General features: G+C 46.2%; 1 protein-coding gene across 1 annotated transcript in view; it reads right to left on the reverse strand.

Annotated features, from left to right (window-relative positions):
• The window catches only part of CCDC60 (coiled-coil domain containing 60), a 65,560-nt gene that overhangs the window by 16,106 nt on the left and 36,848 nt on the right, over window positions 1-12,606 (reverse strand). The window contains exons 4-9 of the mRNA XM_033135861.1: window positions 7,168-7,359; window positions 5,265-5,387; window positions 4,122-4,226; window positions 3,303-3,393; window positions 1,415-1,646; window positions 1,210-1,297 (exon numbers count right to left, since the gene is read on the reverse strand). Of these exons, the coding sequence (XP_032991752.1) occupies window positions 1,210-1,297; window positions 1,415-1,646; window positions 3,303-3,393; window positions 4,122-4,226; window positions 5,265-5,387; window positions 7,168-7,359 (831 nt within the window). The remainder of the gene's footprint in view (window positions 1-1,209; window positions 1,298-1,414; window positions 1,647-3,302; window positions 3,394-4,121; window positions 4,227-5,264; window positions 5,388-7,167; window positions 7,360-12,606) is intronic.

Genomic DNA, 12,606 nt, shown 5'->3' on the forward strand with positions numbered 1-12,606 from the left:
TTCCTGGCAACCTGCCGTGGGGGTTGGTTCCTCTGCCACCTGACATCAGGATCCTAAAGGTCAAAGGGAACTATTCTGATGTTAAAACCATCCTAAACGGCCTCACTCCTGTATACCTGAAGGAGCATCTCAACCCCCATCGTTCAGCCCGGACACTGAGGTCCAGCTCCGAGGGCCTTCTGCCGGTTCCTTCTCTGCGAGAAGTGAGGTTACCGGGAACCAGGCAGAGGGCCTTCTCGGTAGTGGCGCCTGCCCTGTGGAACGCCCTCTCATCAGTTGTCAAGGAAATAAGCAGCTATCCTATTTTTTAAAGACATCTGAAGGCAGCCCTGTTTAGGTAAGTTTTTAATATTTAATGCTGTATTGTTTTTAACACTCGATTGGGAGCCACCCAGAGTGGCTGGGGAAACTCAGCCAGATGGGTGGAGTATAATAAATTATTATTATTATTATTATTATTATTATTATTGGAACTGCCAATCCCACAAGCGTCACCCTACATCCCTGGAGAGGCGCCAACATAAGAACCTGCTGGATCAGGCCAGCAGCCCATCTAGACCCGCTTCCTGTTCTCACAGTGGCCAACCAGATCCCTTTTCTGGGAAACCAGCAAGCAGGATCCGAGCCCCAGAGCAAACTCCCCTGCTGGGGTTTCCAGCGACTGGGATTCAGAAGCATTGCTGCCTCCGATGGTAGAGGCAGAGCTGAGCCATCACGGCCAGCAACCTTCCATGACCCTCTCTCCTCCATGATTTTGTCAACCTTTGGAATCAACCGAGGAGGAGCATTTAAAAAACGCAAACCAGCATTTCAAAAGGACCCAAAGTGATCATTGGAAAAGTTGCAGCGGCCCATGGGCTGCTGAATGCAATTTCATAAAATCGCAGAATCTTAAGAGTTGGAAGGGGACCCCGGCGGTCATCTAGTCCAACCCCCTGCAATGCAAGAATCTCGGCTCAAGCATCCCTGACAAGGTGCCCATCCAGCCTCTGCTCAGAAACCTCCAAGGAAGGAGAGCCCACCACCTCCTGAGGGAGGTGAACAGCTCTTACTGCCAGAAAGTTCTTCCTGATGTTTAGTCGGAATCTCCTTTCTTGTATCTTGAAGCCATTGGTTCAAGTCCTACCCATGGCAACTACTCCGGGTGAAAATAAGAATAGCGCTCTTTATACTGTGCCCCCGTCTGCTTCCACAAAAGGCGCGACGTACCAGCCGTGCGTCAAGTTCCAAAACATATTTTCTTTGCTGAAATTCTTTGCCACGTCTTCGTGTATCATCTGAAGCAGCGTCTGCAGTTCTGAGAAGGGGATGCAAAAAAAAAAAAAAAAAAAAGGCAAGTGATATAATGAAGAAATTCTGGAGAGGGGCAGCCGTGGCAGCCTAGAGGGGAGGCGCTGAGCTCTGCGGGACTCACGGTAGCACATCGGCTCCTCTTCCTCCTTGGTTTGCTTGCTGAAGAGGGACTCCATCTCCTCCCCTTCCTTGGCACTGTCGGAAGGGGGCTGGGCCGCTTCGTCGTAGATGGGCGACAAGGAGCTTGTGCTGGTCAGGGTCGTTTTGCTGTGGGGAGAGGAGATGCTCATGGTGGAAGATCTCTTGGGGATTCTCTTGCCCCGGTACTGTCCTTTCTGGGTGTATTTTCTACTCTGGAGAAATGCAACAGAAAGCCCACAAGAGGCGGAGCCAAATCAGGATGGTCCTACTGCTTGACGGACACACACACATACACACACAATTCCACAAAGTATTAGGAAAACATGGGGAAATGATTTAGGCACCTGGCTTGAGGATGAACAAAGGGGGAGAGACAATGTGGTCAGCTCTGCCTTGATAGACCATCTCGGCACGCATTCAAGAAGGTGCTTTGAAGATGCTATTCTGCTGGGACTGGACGCTTGTAAAAAATTCCATATATTACAAAACTCCAACAATATTATGGTGGAGATGCGGCAAAAGAGGATAGGTCATTTTTTTTGGAATGAGGTCTTTTTTTATCAAGACCAAATCCCCTGCTGAGATCTAATTCTAGCACTCTTCTTGACCAGAAGCAGAAATAATTGTGGAATTCAATACAGTGAATTATTGGCTACGTTTCTGGTTGCTGCACGGATGGAATGCTCTCCCCAGGGAAGCTCGCCTGGCGCCTTCATTATACACCTTTAGGCGCCAGGCAAAAACGTTCCTCTTTAACCAGGCCTTGGACTGATTGGCATCCAATGTCCTTCTAAAATGTGTTGGGGAGGAGGGAGGGACTAATACATTGTTCTTGTTTTTATTATGTATTTTGTGTTTTCGTATTATGTTTTTACGTTGTGAACTGCCCTGAGCCCTGTGGGCATAGACTGGTATACAAATTTAATAAATAACAAGGACAACAATGAAAACAACAGCAACAATAATAGCTAGTTGTTGGAAGGGGGGGTTCAGAGCCCACCAAGGATGGATGGTATAAAAACAAGGATGAGGGGCTGGTGGGGTGGAGGGGCTGAGCCTATGTGCGGTGGCATTAAACACTCACTGCAGAGCCATAAGCCTCAGTTATCCCCTCTGCAGTAGGGAGACAACGACAGCTACCCAGTACAGTCATACATCGAGTTACAGACGCTTCGGGTTGTGCATTTTTTGGTTGTGTACTGTGCCGAACCCGGAAGTACCAGAACTGGTTACTTCCAGGTTTTGGCGCTCACGCATGCGCAGAAGTGCAAAATCGTGCTTTGCGCATGCGCAGAAGCGCTGAATCGCAACCTGTGCACCTGCAGACACGGCGCTGCGGGTTGTGAACACTGGGGGTTGTGAACGCGCCTCCTGCACGGATCACATTCGCAGCCCGAGTGTCCGCTGTATAGCACTAAGTAACCAACCCACCAGAGAAAGAATTTACACTCCTGCAATGGATCTGCTTCTCCTTCTCCTCCTCCAACCACATATGCCATGGAAACTGTTCTGAAGGGCTGGCGGAAAACCCCAGAACCCCAGGGAGGGTGTCAGGAATGGTGATTTGTTTTATTTAATTTTTTTAAGGCTCTAAACAAACACTAAACAACTACAGTCGTACCTTGGTTGTAAAACAGAATCTTCAACTTCTGAAAATGTTTGACAACCAAGGCGCAGCTTCCGATTGGCTGCAGGAGCTTCCTGCACTCAATCAGAAGCCGCGTCGGATGTTTGGCTTCCAAAGAACATTAGCAAACCGGAACACTCACTTCCAGGTTTGCGACGTTCGGGAGCCAAAACATTTGAGTCGCAAGGTGTTCGGGATCCAAGGTATGACTGTATTTGGAAACTGGCATAAACCGAGTTACCTTTGTATGCAAGAGAAAGTGCTCCCATCGAGCCTTCACCGTCTTTTCTTTTGCGATGACTTTCAATGAACTTTTTGCACCGCCGTAGTGCCTAAGGGGGGAAAAAGAAGGGGGGGAGCTTTCAGTGGCTACACCCTGGCTTTTATTTAATGCCCCCTTTGGCACCATTGGGACACAACTGACTCTTGGGCCTAGCCACAGATTCTACATCCAATGGCAGGACCCAATTGTGGAAAAGTGCCCAGCTTCTGCCTCTAAACATGTGCAGAGTGCCTTTCCTACAGCTAAAGCTTGTCCTCTCTTGAAAGTAGGGCTTGCCGATCAGAAGGTCGGTGGTTTCAAATCCCCGTGACGGGGTGAGCTCCTGTTGTCTGGTCCCTGCTCCTGCCAACCTAGTAGTTCGAAAGCACGTCAAAGTGCAAGTAGATAAATAGGTACTGCTCCAGAAGCGGCTTAGTCATGCTGGCCACATGACCCGGAAGCTGTATGCCGGCTCCCTTGGCCAGTAATGCGAGATGAGCGCCGCAACCCCAGAGTCATCCACGACTGCACCTAACAGGCAGGGGTCCCTTTACCTTTACCTAGCCTTCGAAATCCAGGGCTAAATTCTTCAACCCAAGCTGATGGGGTGATTTTTTTGCATAGTTTACTCACAGCGGTGAAGCCACACTCAACCCCAACCAACGGAGGAGTTGCTCTACCCCATTTTCAGACCCACCTGCCCATTTCCATCTCCTTCTACCAAGCCAGAGTGGGAGGGGGGTGACAAGCCCACGCACCCCAAACACCATCACCTGGTTTAACTGCACCAAGACCCACCTGGGATTCCAGCATGTCATCACAGGTTTCATGCTGCTGTTGGAATCCAGAGTCAAAGCTTCCAAGAGCCAGTTGAGGGCGCACAGCTGCCGGAAGATGGAGTCGCTGTCAAAGAGAAAGAGAGATAAAGGCAGATGGTGAGTTGATCGGCAGGTGGTGGGGCTGATTGGCAGAGGGGGTGGGCTCAGGGGCAGCAGGGCTTGTGAGTTTGGAGAGCAGGAAATGGGCCACAAAGCAGAGAACTACGCAACCGGGCTTTGGGCTTGTGTTCCTCAAAACAACAGTTTAACCAGTTATTACAACAATAATAAATTCCTTAAACCCCACCCAACTGACTGGGTTTCCCCAGCCACTCTGGGCAGCTTCCAACAGGATATGAAAAAACCCACAGCAAAACACAAAACTTAAAAAAAAAAAACTTCCCATACAGAGCTGCTTTCAGAGGTCTACAGAAAGTTTTATAATTGTTTATCTCTTTGGCATTTTGATGGGTGTTCCACAGAGTGGGTGCCACTACCGAGAAGGCCCTCTGCCTGGTTCCCTGTAGCTTCACTTCCTGCAGTGAGGGAAGAACCGCCAAAAGGTCCTCAGAGCTGGATCTCAGTGTCTGGGCTGAATGATGGGGGTGGAGACGTTCCTTTAGATATAGTGGGCCATTTAGGGCTTTAAAAGTCAGCACCAACACTCTGAATTGTGCACGGAAACGTACTGGGAGCCAATGTAGGTCTTTCAGGACCAGTGTTATATGGTCCCGCCAGCCGCTCCCAGTCACCTGTCTAGCTGCCACATTCTGGATTAGTTGTAGTTTCTGGGTCACGTTCAAAGGTAGCCCCACAAAGAGTGCATTGCAGTATTCCAAGAGCTGGTAGACAGCTGCCCTGGACACAGAATATATGCTAAACTCTCTTGCAGGTACTGTTCAAAGGAAACAAACACTCTTCCTTTAACCAGCTGCTTAGCATCTCCATATTCCATACGTGGTTATGATCCCCCTTTTCCCAAGGGAACATATATAAGGGAGCCAAGTCCCCTCTGAGCATGTACAGAGAGCCTTCCCCAGACCAACAAGCAAACTGCAAGTGGTCTCTGCAAAGAAATGGCAAGCAGATAGTATTCTGATGTTATTAATGCCTTCAAACGTACAAATGGGCATCTGGGTGCTTTTCCGACAGCAGGCCGTTGTAGACGGGGGTGAAAGGTCGGACAATTTTCTTCTTCTTCTTCTTCTCCGTCTCTTTCAGAAAGGGACATTCTGTTAGAAAGAAACTTGGGGGTGGAAGGGGTGGGGAGAGAGAAAGAAAGAGACACTACTGTCAGAAAACAAAAGCACAATCTGTTCTAGTCAGAAACTACTTATTGATCTGATTTACACCCACTCCTGGCACTCCTCGTCCTTTCTGAAGAGCACCCTGACCTGCAGAAGTTAGCACCCCCATAGACATTTACAACTGCAGAGTCCTAAAGTGCCATAATAGCAAAATTGCCCTCCTTTTTGGTCCCCTGCATGTTTAACAGCTAAAGATGTTCCTTTAATGGAGGGCTGGGGAATCTTAAAAGACCCGTGATTTATATTGCGAAGTGTCTCATGTGCTTCAGGCATAGAGATATTATCATAATTCCTTCGAATACTGGTTCAAATTGTGCCATGCAGAGCCTCCACTCATCCCCCCTATACTAATGTCTGGTCTATGAGTGGCATTGCGTGTATACCCTAAAGGTAAAGGTAAAGCGACCCCTGACCATTAGGTCCAGTTGCAGACAACTCTGGGGTTGTGGTGCTCATCTTGCTTTACTGGCCAAGGGAGCCGGCGTACAGCTTCCGGGTCATGTGGCAAGCATGACTAAGCCGCTTCTGGCGAACCACAGCAGTGTACGGAAACGCTGTTTACCTTCCCGCTGCAGTGGTACCTATTTATCTACTTGCACTTTGACGTGCTTTTGAACTGCTAGGTTGGCAGGAGCAGGGACCGAGCAACGGGAGTTCACCCCATCGCGGGGATTTGAACCGCTAACCTTCTGATCGGCACGCACTAGGCACTGTGGTTTAACTCACAGCGCCACCCGCGTCCCATGTGCACAAGAGGCATTCAAGGGCAGAGCACACACTTTGCTTGCCAAAAGGTTCAATCTCCAGGTAGGGCTGCAAGGAACTCTGGCAGAGCTGCTGCCGGCCCGTGTAGAAAATGCTGAGCTATGACTGGGGAAAGGGCAGCAGGTCAGGCGTAGAGCCTCTGTTTTGCAGGCAGAAGGTCTGTGGCTCGATCCCTGGACTCTCCAAGTAGGACTGAGCTCCTGGAGAGCAGCTGCCAGACAGTGTAGATGACACTGAGCCAAGAATCTCACTTGGTGTAAGGTAAAGATAAAGGACCCCTGGACAGGTAAGTCCAGTCAAAGGCAACTATGGGGTTGCAGTGCTCATCTCTCTTTACGGCGTATGTCCACAGACAGTTTTCTGGATTGTGGCCGGCACGACTAACCCGCTTCTGTCGCAACGGGACACCGTGGTGGAAGCCAGAGCGCACGGAAATGGTGTTTACTTTCCTGCTGCAGCAGTACCTATTTATCTACTTGCACTGGCATGCTTTCGAACTGCTAGGTTGGCAGGAGCTGGGACAGAGCAACGGGAGCTCACCCCGTTGTGGGGATTCGAACCGCTGACCTTCTGATCGGCAAGCCCATGAGGCTCAGTGGTTTAGACCACAGCGCCACCTGCGTCCCACTTGGTGTATGTAGGGCTGTCTTACGCCCTGGGTCATAGACCTAAGTCAATCGACAAGCCCTGGTTTTAATTTTTGAAATACAGCAGCCCTAGGTTACATGGCCGTTTCTCACACCGCCTAAAATGTCTGGAGGGCATCGAATTGGCCAACTCTGAGCTAGTCAACCTCGCAAACAGGTGTGTGTGCGTGTGTGTGGATGATCTGAGACGCTGTCAGCTCAGCTCAGCTCTCAATCGAACCTCAAGAACCCAATGGCGCAACTTAGAGGTCACATTTGGAAAAAGGAACCAGCTGTTAATAGATTAAGAGCCCCGAAGAACACCTACTCAGTCAGTTCTTCATCCCCTGAGTCTTCATCGGAGGACGAGGATGACGGGTATTCCGGCGGCTGACAGTCAGTCCTCAGCCTCTCCTGTTCCTTCCACTCTTCCAGCCTGAGTGCCTCCTGCCTCTCTAGAGTTTCTCTGCGAAGCATATGGAAGTACCCCCGCCCAATCTTCACTGAGTTGATCAGATACCTGTTAAAAATAGTGGGAGGTCAAGCACCGAAGTGACGGCAAAGCTACCAATACGGAGATATGTTATTCCCCTCCCGCAACCCTCCAGAATAATTCTCTGTCTCTTTAAATTTCTGCAAAGAGTAAAAGAGCTCATGTTGAAAGAAGTCCAGGACCTAAAGGGTTTATGGGTTGTCTCAGAGGCCTTCCTCTTCCTCATTCCTGTCAGGAGAACTTATTTAATTCAATTTTTAACTTTTTTTAGATCTTTGTGAACGCTATTCGCAACCCCGAAAGTGCAGTAGCAGGGTGTTACATCACAACATAAACAGGGCAAGCAAAGAATCAATACAGTGGTACCTCGGGTTGCGGACACGATCCGTTCCAGGGTGCCGTTCGCACCCCAAAAAGTCCACAACCCGAGCGGCGATATCACGCATGCGCGAAAGTGCGATATCACGCTTCTGCACATGTGCAGACTGCGCAGAATGCTTCTGTGCGTGCGCGCGAAACCCGGAAGTAAACACTTCCGGGTTTGCTGCATTTGGAACCTGAAAAAATGCAATCCACAGCTATCGTAACCCGAGGTATGACTGTAATAAATAAAAGAAATGGTGACGCGCCAAAATAAAACAAGACGTTATGAGCTGCAGTGGTTGGTGAATCTTGAGCATCTAAGTCTAACGTAGAGCTGAGCGATACATCAATACATCGTCCAAAACCAGTTTCGATATTGGTTTCATAATTTTTAACCTGGCAGTATATTGGGAATCATGATGCTTGTGTGTGTGTGTGTGTGTGTGTGTGTGTGTTATGCAAAAATCGCCTTGTTGTAAAAAACACAAAGCCAGCCAATGCCTCTACATAGCTCCATCCTCATTTCAGACATTGTGATTTATTAGTATAGCACAGGCATAGGCTAACTCGGCCCTCCAGATGTTTTGGGACTACAACTCCCATCATCCCTAGCTAACAGGACCAGTGGTCAGGGATGATGGGAGTAGTAGTCCCAAAACATCTGGAGGGCCGAGTTTGCCTATGCCTGGTACAGCACAACTTTTAGCTGATGATACATCATGATGTCGAAAACTAGATATCGCCCAGCCCTAAAGCATAGGAAACAAAATCCTACTGGATGACTTGAAAGCATTCTGGACCCTCCATCCCCCTGGAGACGTGCAGCTTGTGTGCAATTTTTCCCATGGTACCCAAAGTCCGTAAGTTATAATGCCACACAGCCAAATGTGGATTTTTTTCAAGATTTCCCATTGCTGGGTTGTTGAAATCCCAGCGGCAGCTAAAATCCAGATCAAGAGCTCTTTGGAGTGACAAGCTGTCTGTCCACATATTGACGAATGACAGTTGTGGCGAAGCCTGAGCAGGTGATTTAATTGTTTTCGATATTTCTTAATATACTCGGGACCGGAATAATGAAACCTGATGGCATTCCCACCAAAGGTGAAAGGAAGTCCCTCAGAGCCTGCAGGCCCTCCAGCAATCTTGAGTTGATTGCAACGTGATAGGAAACATCTGCACAGGTGCACAATTGCCATCTGTGCTGCCAACTCCCTCCCATATAACGAAACGGATTTATAGGAATTCGCTAACTGCGGTGATTTCCATTCAGATTCCTGTACTGGAGCTGATGGACACACTGTAGGCCTAAACACAAAACCTATAAGGAAGGCGAGCTATTGAATTCCCTAGAGAGATTCTAGCCCAGGGGTCAGCAAACTTTTTCAGCAGGGGGCCGGTCCACTGTCCCTCAGACCTTGTGGGGGGGGGCGGACTATTTTTTTGGGGGGGTGAACGAATTCCTATGCCCCACAAATAACGCAGAGATGCATTTTAAATAAAAGCACACATTCTACTCATGTAAAAACACCATGCAGGCCCCACAAATAACCCAGAGATGCATTTTAAATAAAAGGACACATTCTACTCATGCAAAAACACGCTGATTCCCGGACCATCTGCTGAAAACGCTGGCAGCATTAAGATAAATTCAACATTGTAAATAAGTTTTGATGGGTGTAATAGTGGAATACTGAATGATATTGTTTTTTGTAAAATATGCAAGGATTTATGATATGTAAAATGAACCATGGAATAAGAAGTCATTGATATCTTAAGGATTAAAAAATGAGTTCTTTAAATTGTAAAACAAAAATATTACACACACAAACATATATATAATGAGAAAATGATAGAGTTGGAAGGGAATGCGAGGCTCATCTAGTCCAACCCTCTGCAGTGCAGATGATGATGATGATGATGATGATGATGATGATGATTATTTTCTTATTGCATTTCTATCCTTTTCTTCAAAGGAGCTTAAGGTGGCAAACATTCTTCTCTCCCTTCCTCATTTAACCCCCACAACATTCCTATGAGGTAGGTTAGGCTGAGAGGCAGTAACTGGCCCAAGATCACCCAGGGAAGTTCATGGTCGAGTGGGGATTTGAACCGTGGTTTCCCAGACCCTAGTCCAGGCATAGGCAACCTTTGGCCCTCCAGATGTTTTGGCCTATAACTCCCATGATCCCTAGCTAACAGGACCAGTGGTCAGGAATGATGAATTGTAATTGTAGTCCAAAACATTTGGAGGGCCGAAGGTTGCCTATGCCGGCTGTCCTAGTCCAACACTCTAACCACAACACCACACTGGTATATCATCATCGTCACCATCATAGGATCATAGAATTGTAGAGTTGAAAGGGACCACGAGGGTCATCCAGTTGAACCCCCTGCAATACAGGAATCTGTTGCCCAACGTGGGTCTCAAACTCACAACCCTGAGATTTAGAGTCTCGTGCTCTACCGACTGAGCTATCCCATCACCATGATTTATTTATATCCCACCTTTTCTGCAGAACAGGGACTGAAGGAGGCTCACAATTTTTTTTTAAAGAAACACAAAAAGCTAAAAGCCTATAAAATATAACAGTTAAAAAGCAATTGAACTAAGATGACTATGTAACAGTGGTTTCCATGGTAAGATGCATTTGAGCCCCCACAAGGCTGGTGTTCACATATTTAATAAATATATATGTGACATATAAAGGGAGAAAACCTCATCCAGATTCTAGGCAAATAAAGGCTTGTGGTTCAGAGAGAGAGATGAGATGAAGACAGTTGAATTTTGCATTGGCTATGAGACTCCAGTAGAAGATTTCTTTCCTCTCTCTCCCCCCCCCCCTTCTCTTTTTAAAAGAAGTCTTTTGTCGGATGACAGACGAGACAGACAACGGAAAGCGCTCACTGGCAGCAAAATGGATACATCACGACAAGTTGTTCTGCAGTCTGCATGCAAAACATATTTCTACCCTGTCCGAATCAGACAAGCCCATCCATCTCCCAAAACATTGCGCGTACCTCCTAAAGTAATGGCTGCAACCAGGTTCAGAACACCCTCTTCCTTCCTAGCAATGCATTAAAACTGCTCGAAGGCTACCAGACACTTAACAAATGGCGCTTCTGAATCTCAAGGTGATTCTCTGTCTCCCTGTAATGTCCGTGAAATTCCGGACGTATGGGAACCCATGTTGGAATGTACAGATTTTGGCAAATTTCTTTAAAAAAATTTTTTATTAAAATATTTTATTTATGATTTTCAGGTTTATACGTTTCAATAATTTTACTGTCGTTTTAACATTTCAAGACTTGACTTCCTTCCCCCTCTTTCTTCGGTTCCTTAAATTTATTTTTTTAATATTTTCTGAATATCCAAATTAACTTACTTTGTTTATTCATTTGCTTTAAATATATACTCTTAGGAAACTGCAGTTTATCACAGTAATCCTGCCAATGTTCTTATCTGTTTACAATTTATCTGTAAATATCCAATAAACCATTTCCATGCTTTTATGAAAAGTTTGTTATCTTGATTTCTTATTTTTCCGGTAAGTTTTGCCATTTCTGCATATTCCATGTTTTTGTACCCATTCTTCTTTTGCTGGGACTTCTTCTTTTTTCCATTTTTGGGCAAGTAGCATTCTTGCTGCTGTAGTCGCATACATGAATAAATTTCTATACCGTTTCAGTAGTTCTGTTCCTTTAATTGTCAAAAGGAAAGCTTCTGGTTGTTTTTTCAAATGTTATTTTGAACATCTTTTTCAATTCATTATATATCATTCACAGTAAGCTTTAACCTTACTACAAGACTTATTTTTCAGATTCTGCAAAAGCCCAACAACTTTTGTGTCTGGATTTTCACTTTTTGAAATATGGCAACCCTAGAAATCTATGCCTCCGGCAGTGGAGGTAAAACACAGTCACTGTGGTTAGCAGCCAATGAGAGCCTTGCCGTCTCTGAATTTGTCCAATCGCCTTTTAAAGCCATCTAAGTTGGTTGGCCACGCCCCCCTCCTGCGGGAGTGAGTTCCATAGTTCAACTATGCGTTGAAATACATTATTTATCTGTCCTGAGTCTCCCATCTGTACAGAAGCTCTCCATTTCACACACCGCTTCCAATCTTTACAGTTTAGTGTTCGCCACAATTCCATAGCAGTTTCTGATTATTATTATTTTTAAAAAAGCTTCATCAAAATTCAGCGGCATTTAAGTGTTGTTTTCTCCAAATATATGTATACTGTTCCATGCAATTTTGCTTTGTTTGTTCCTTAAACTTGAGCAGCTGCATCGACACAGGAAGGCTGGGAATGCAACCATGAATTTTGAACGATGACTGTGTTTCAGTTCGCATATTGTTTCAGAAACTGCAAATCAGAACTGAACTGAATTTCTACCCTGTCTCTGCCAGGCAATACACGAAGATCAGGCCGGATTCCTACCAAGGAGGCATATTTTTATGAATACTAGAAACATTATCAATCTGCTGGAATATTTGGAACTAAAAATCAATAAAGAAGCTGCCTTTATGGTGGTAGATGCAGAAAAGGCTTTTGATAGAGTCTCTTGGAGGTTTATGACAAGAGTTTTAGAACAAATGGAATTTGGAGAACAGTTTGTAAAAGGAATAGAAGCCATATACTCAAAACAGACAGCGAAGATCATAATAAATGGAAACTTAACGCAGGAATGCGATATTAAAAAAGGGGTTAGACAAGGATGTCCGCTCTCCCCACTAATCTTTATCCTAACGTTAGAAATCTTATGTAAGCAAATACGGGAAGAGAACGAAATAAAAGGAATAACGTTGGGGCAGAGTAGTTACAAACTCAGGGCCTTCGCGAATTTCTACCCTGTCTCTGCCAGGCAAGCATTATGTTCTGACAGCTCTCTCTCTCTATCTCTCAACACACACA

Source organism: Lacerta agilis, chromosome 17, assembly GCF_009819535.1.
Source record: "Lacerta agilis isolate rLacAgi1 chromosome 17, rLacAgi1.pri, whole genome shotgun sequence".
NCBI lineage: Eukaryota > Metazoa > Chordata > Lepidosauria > Squamata > Lacertidae > Lacerta > Lacerta agilis.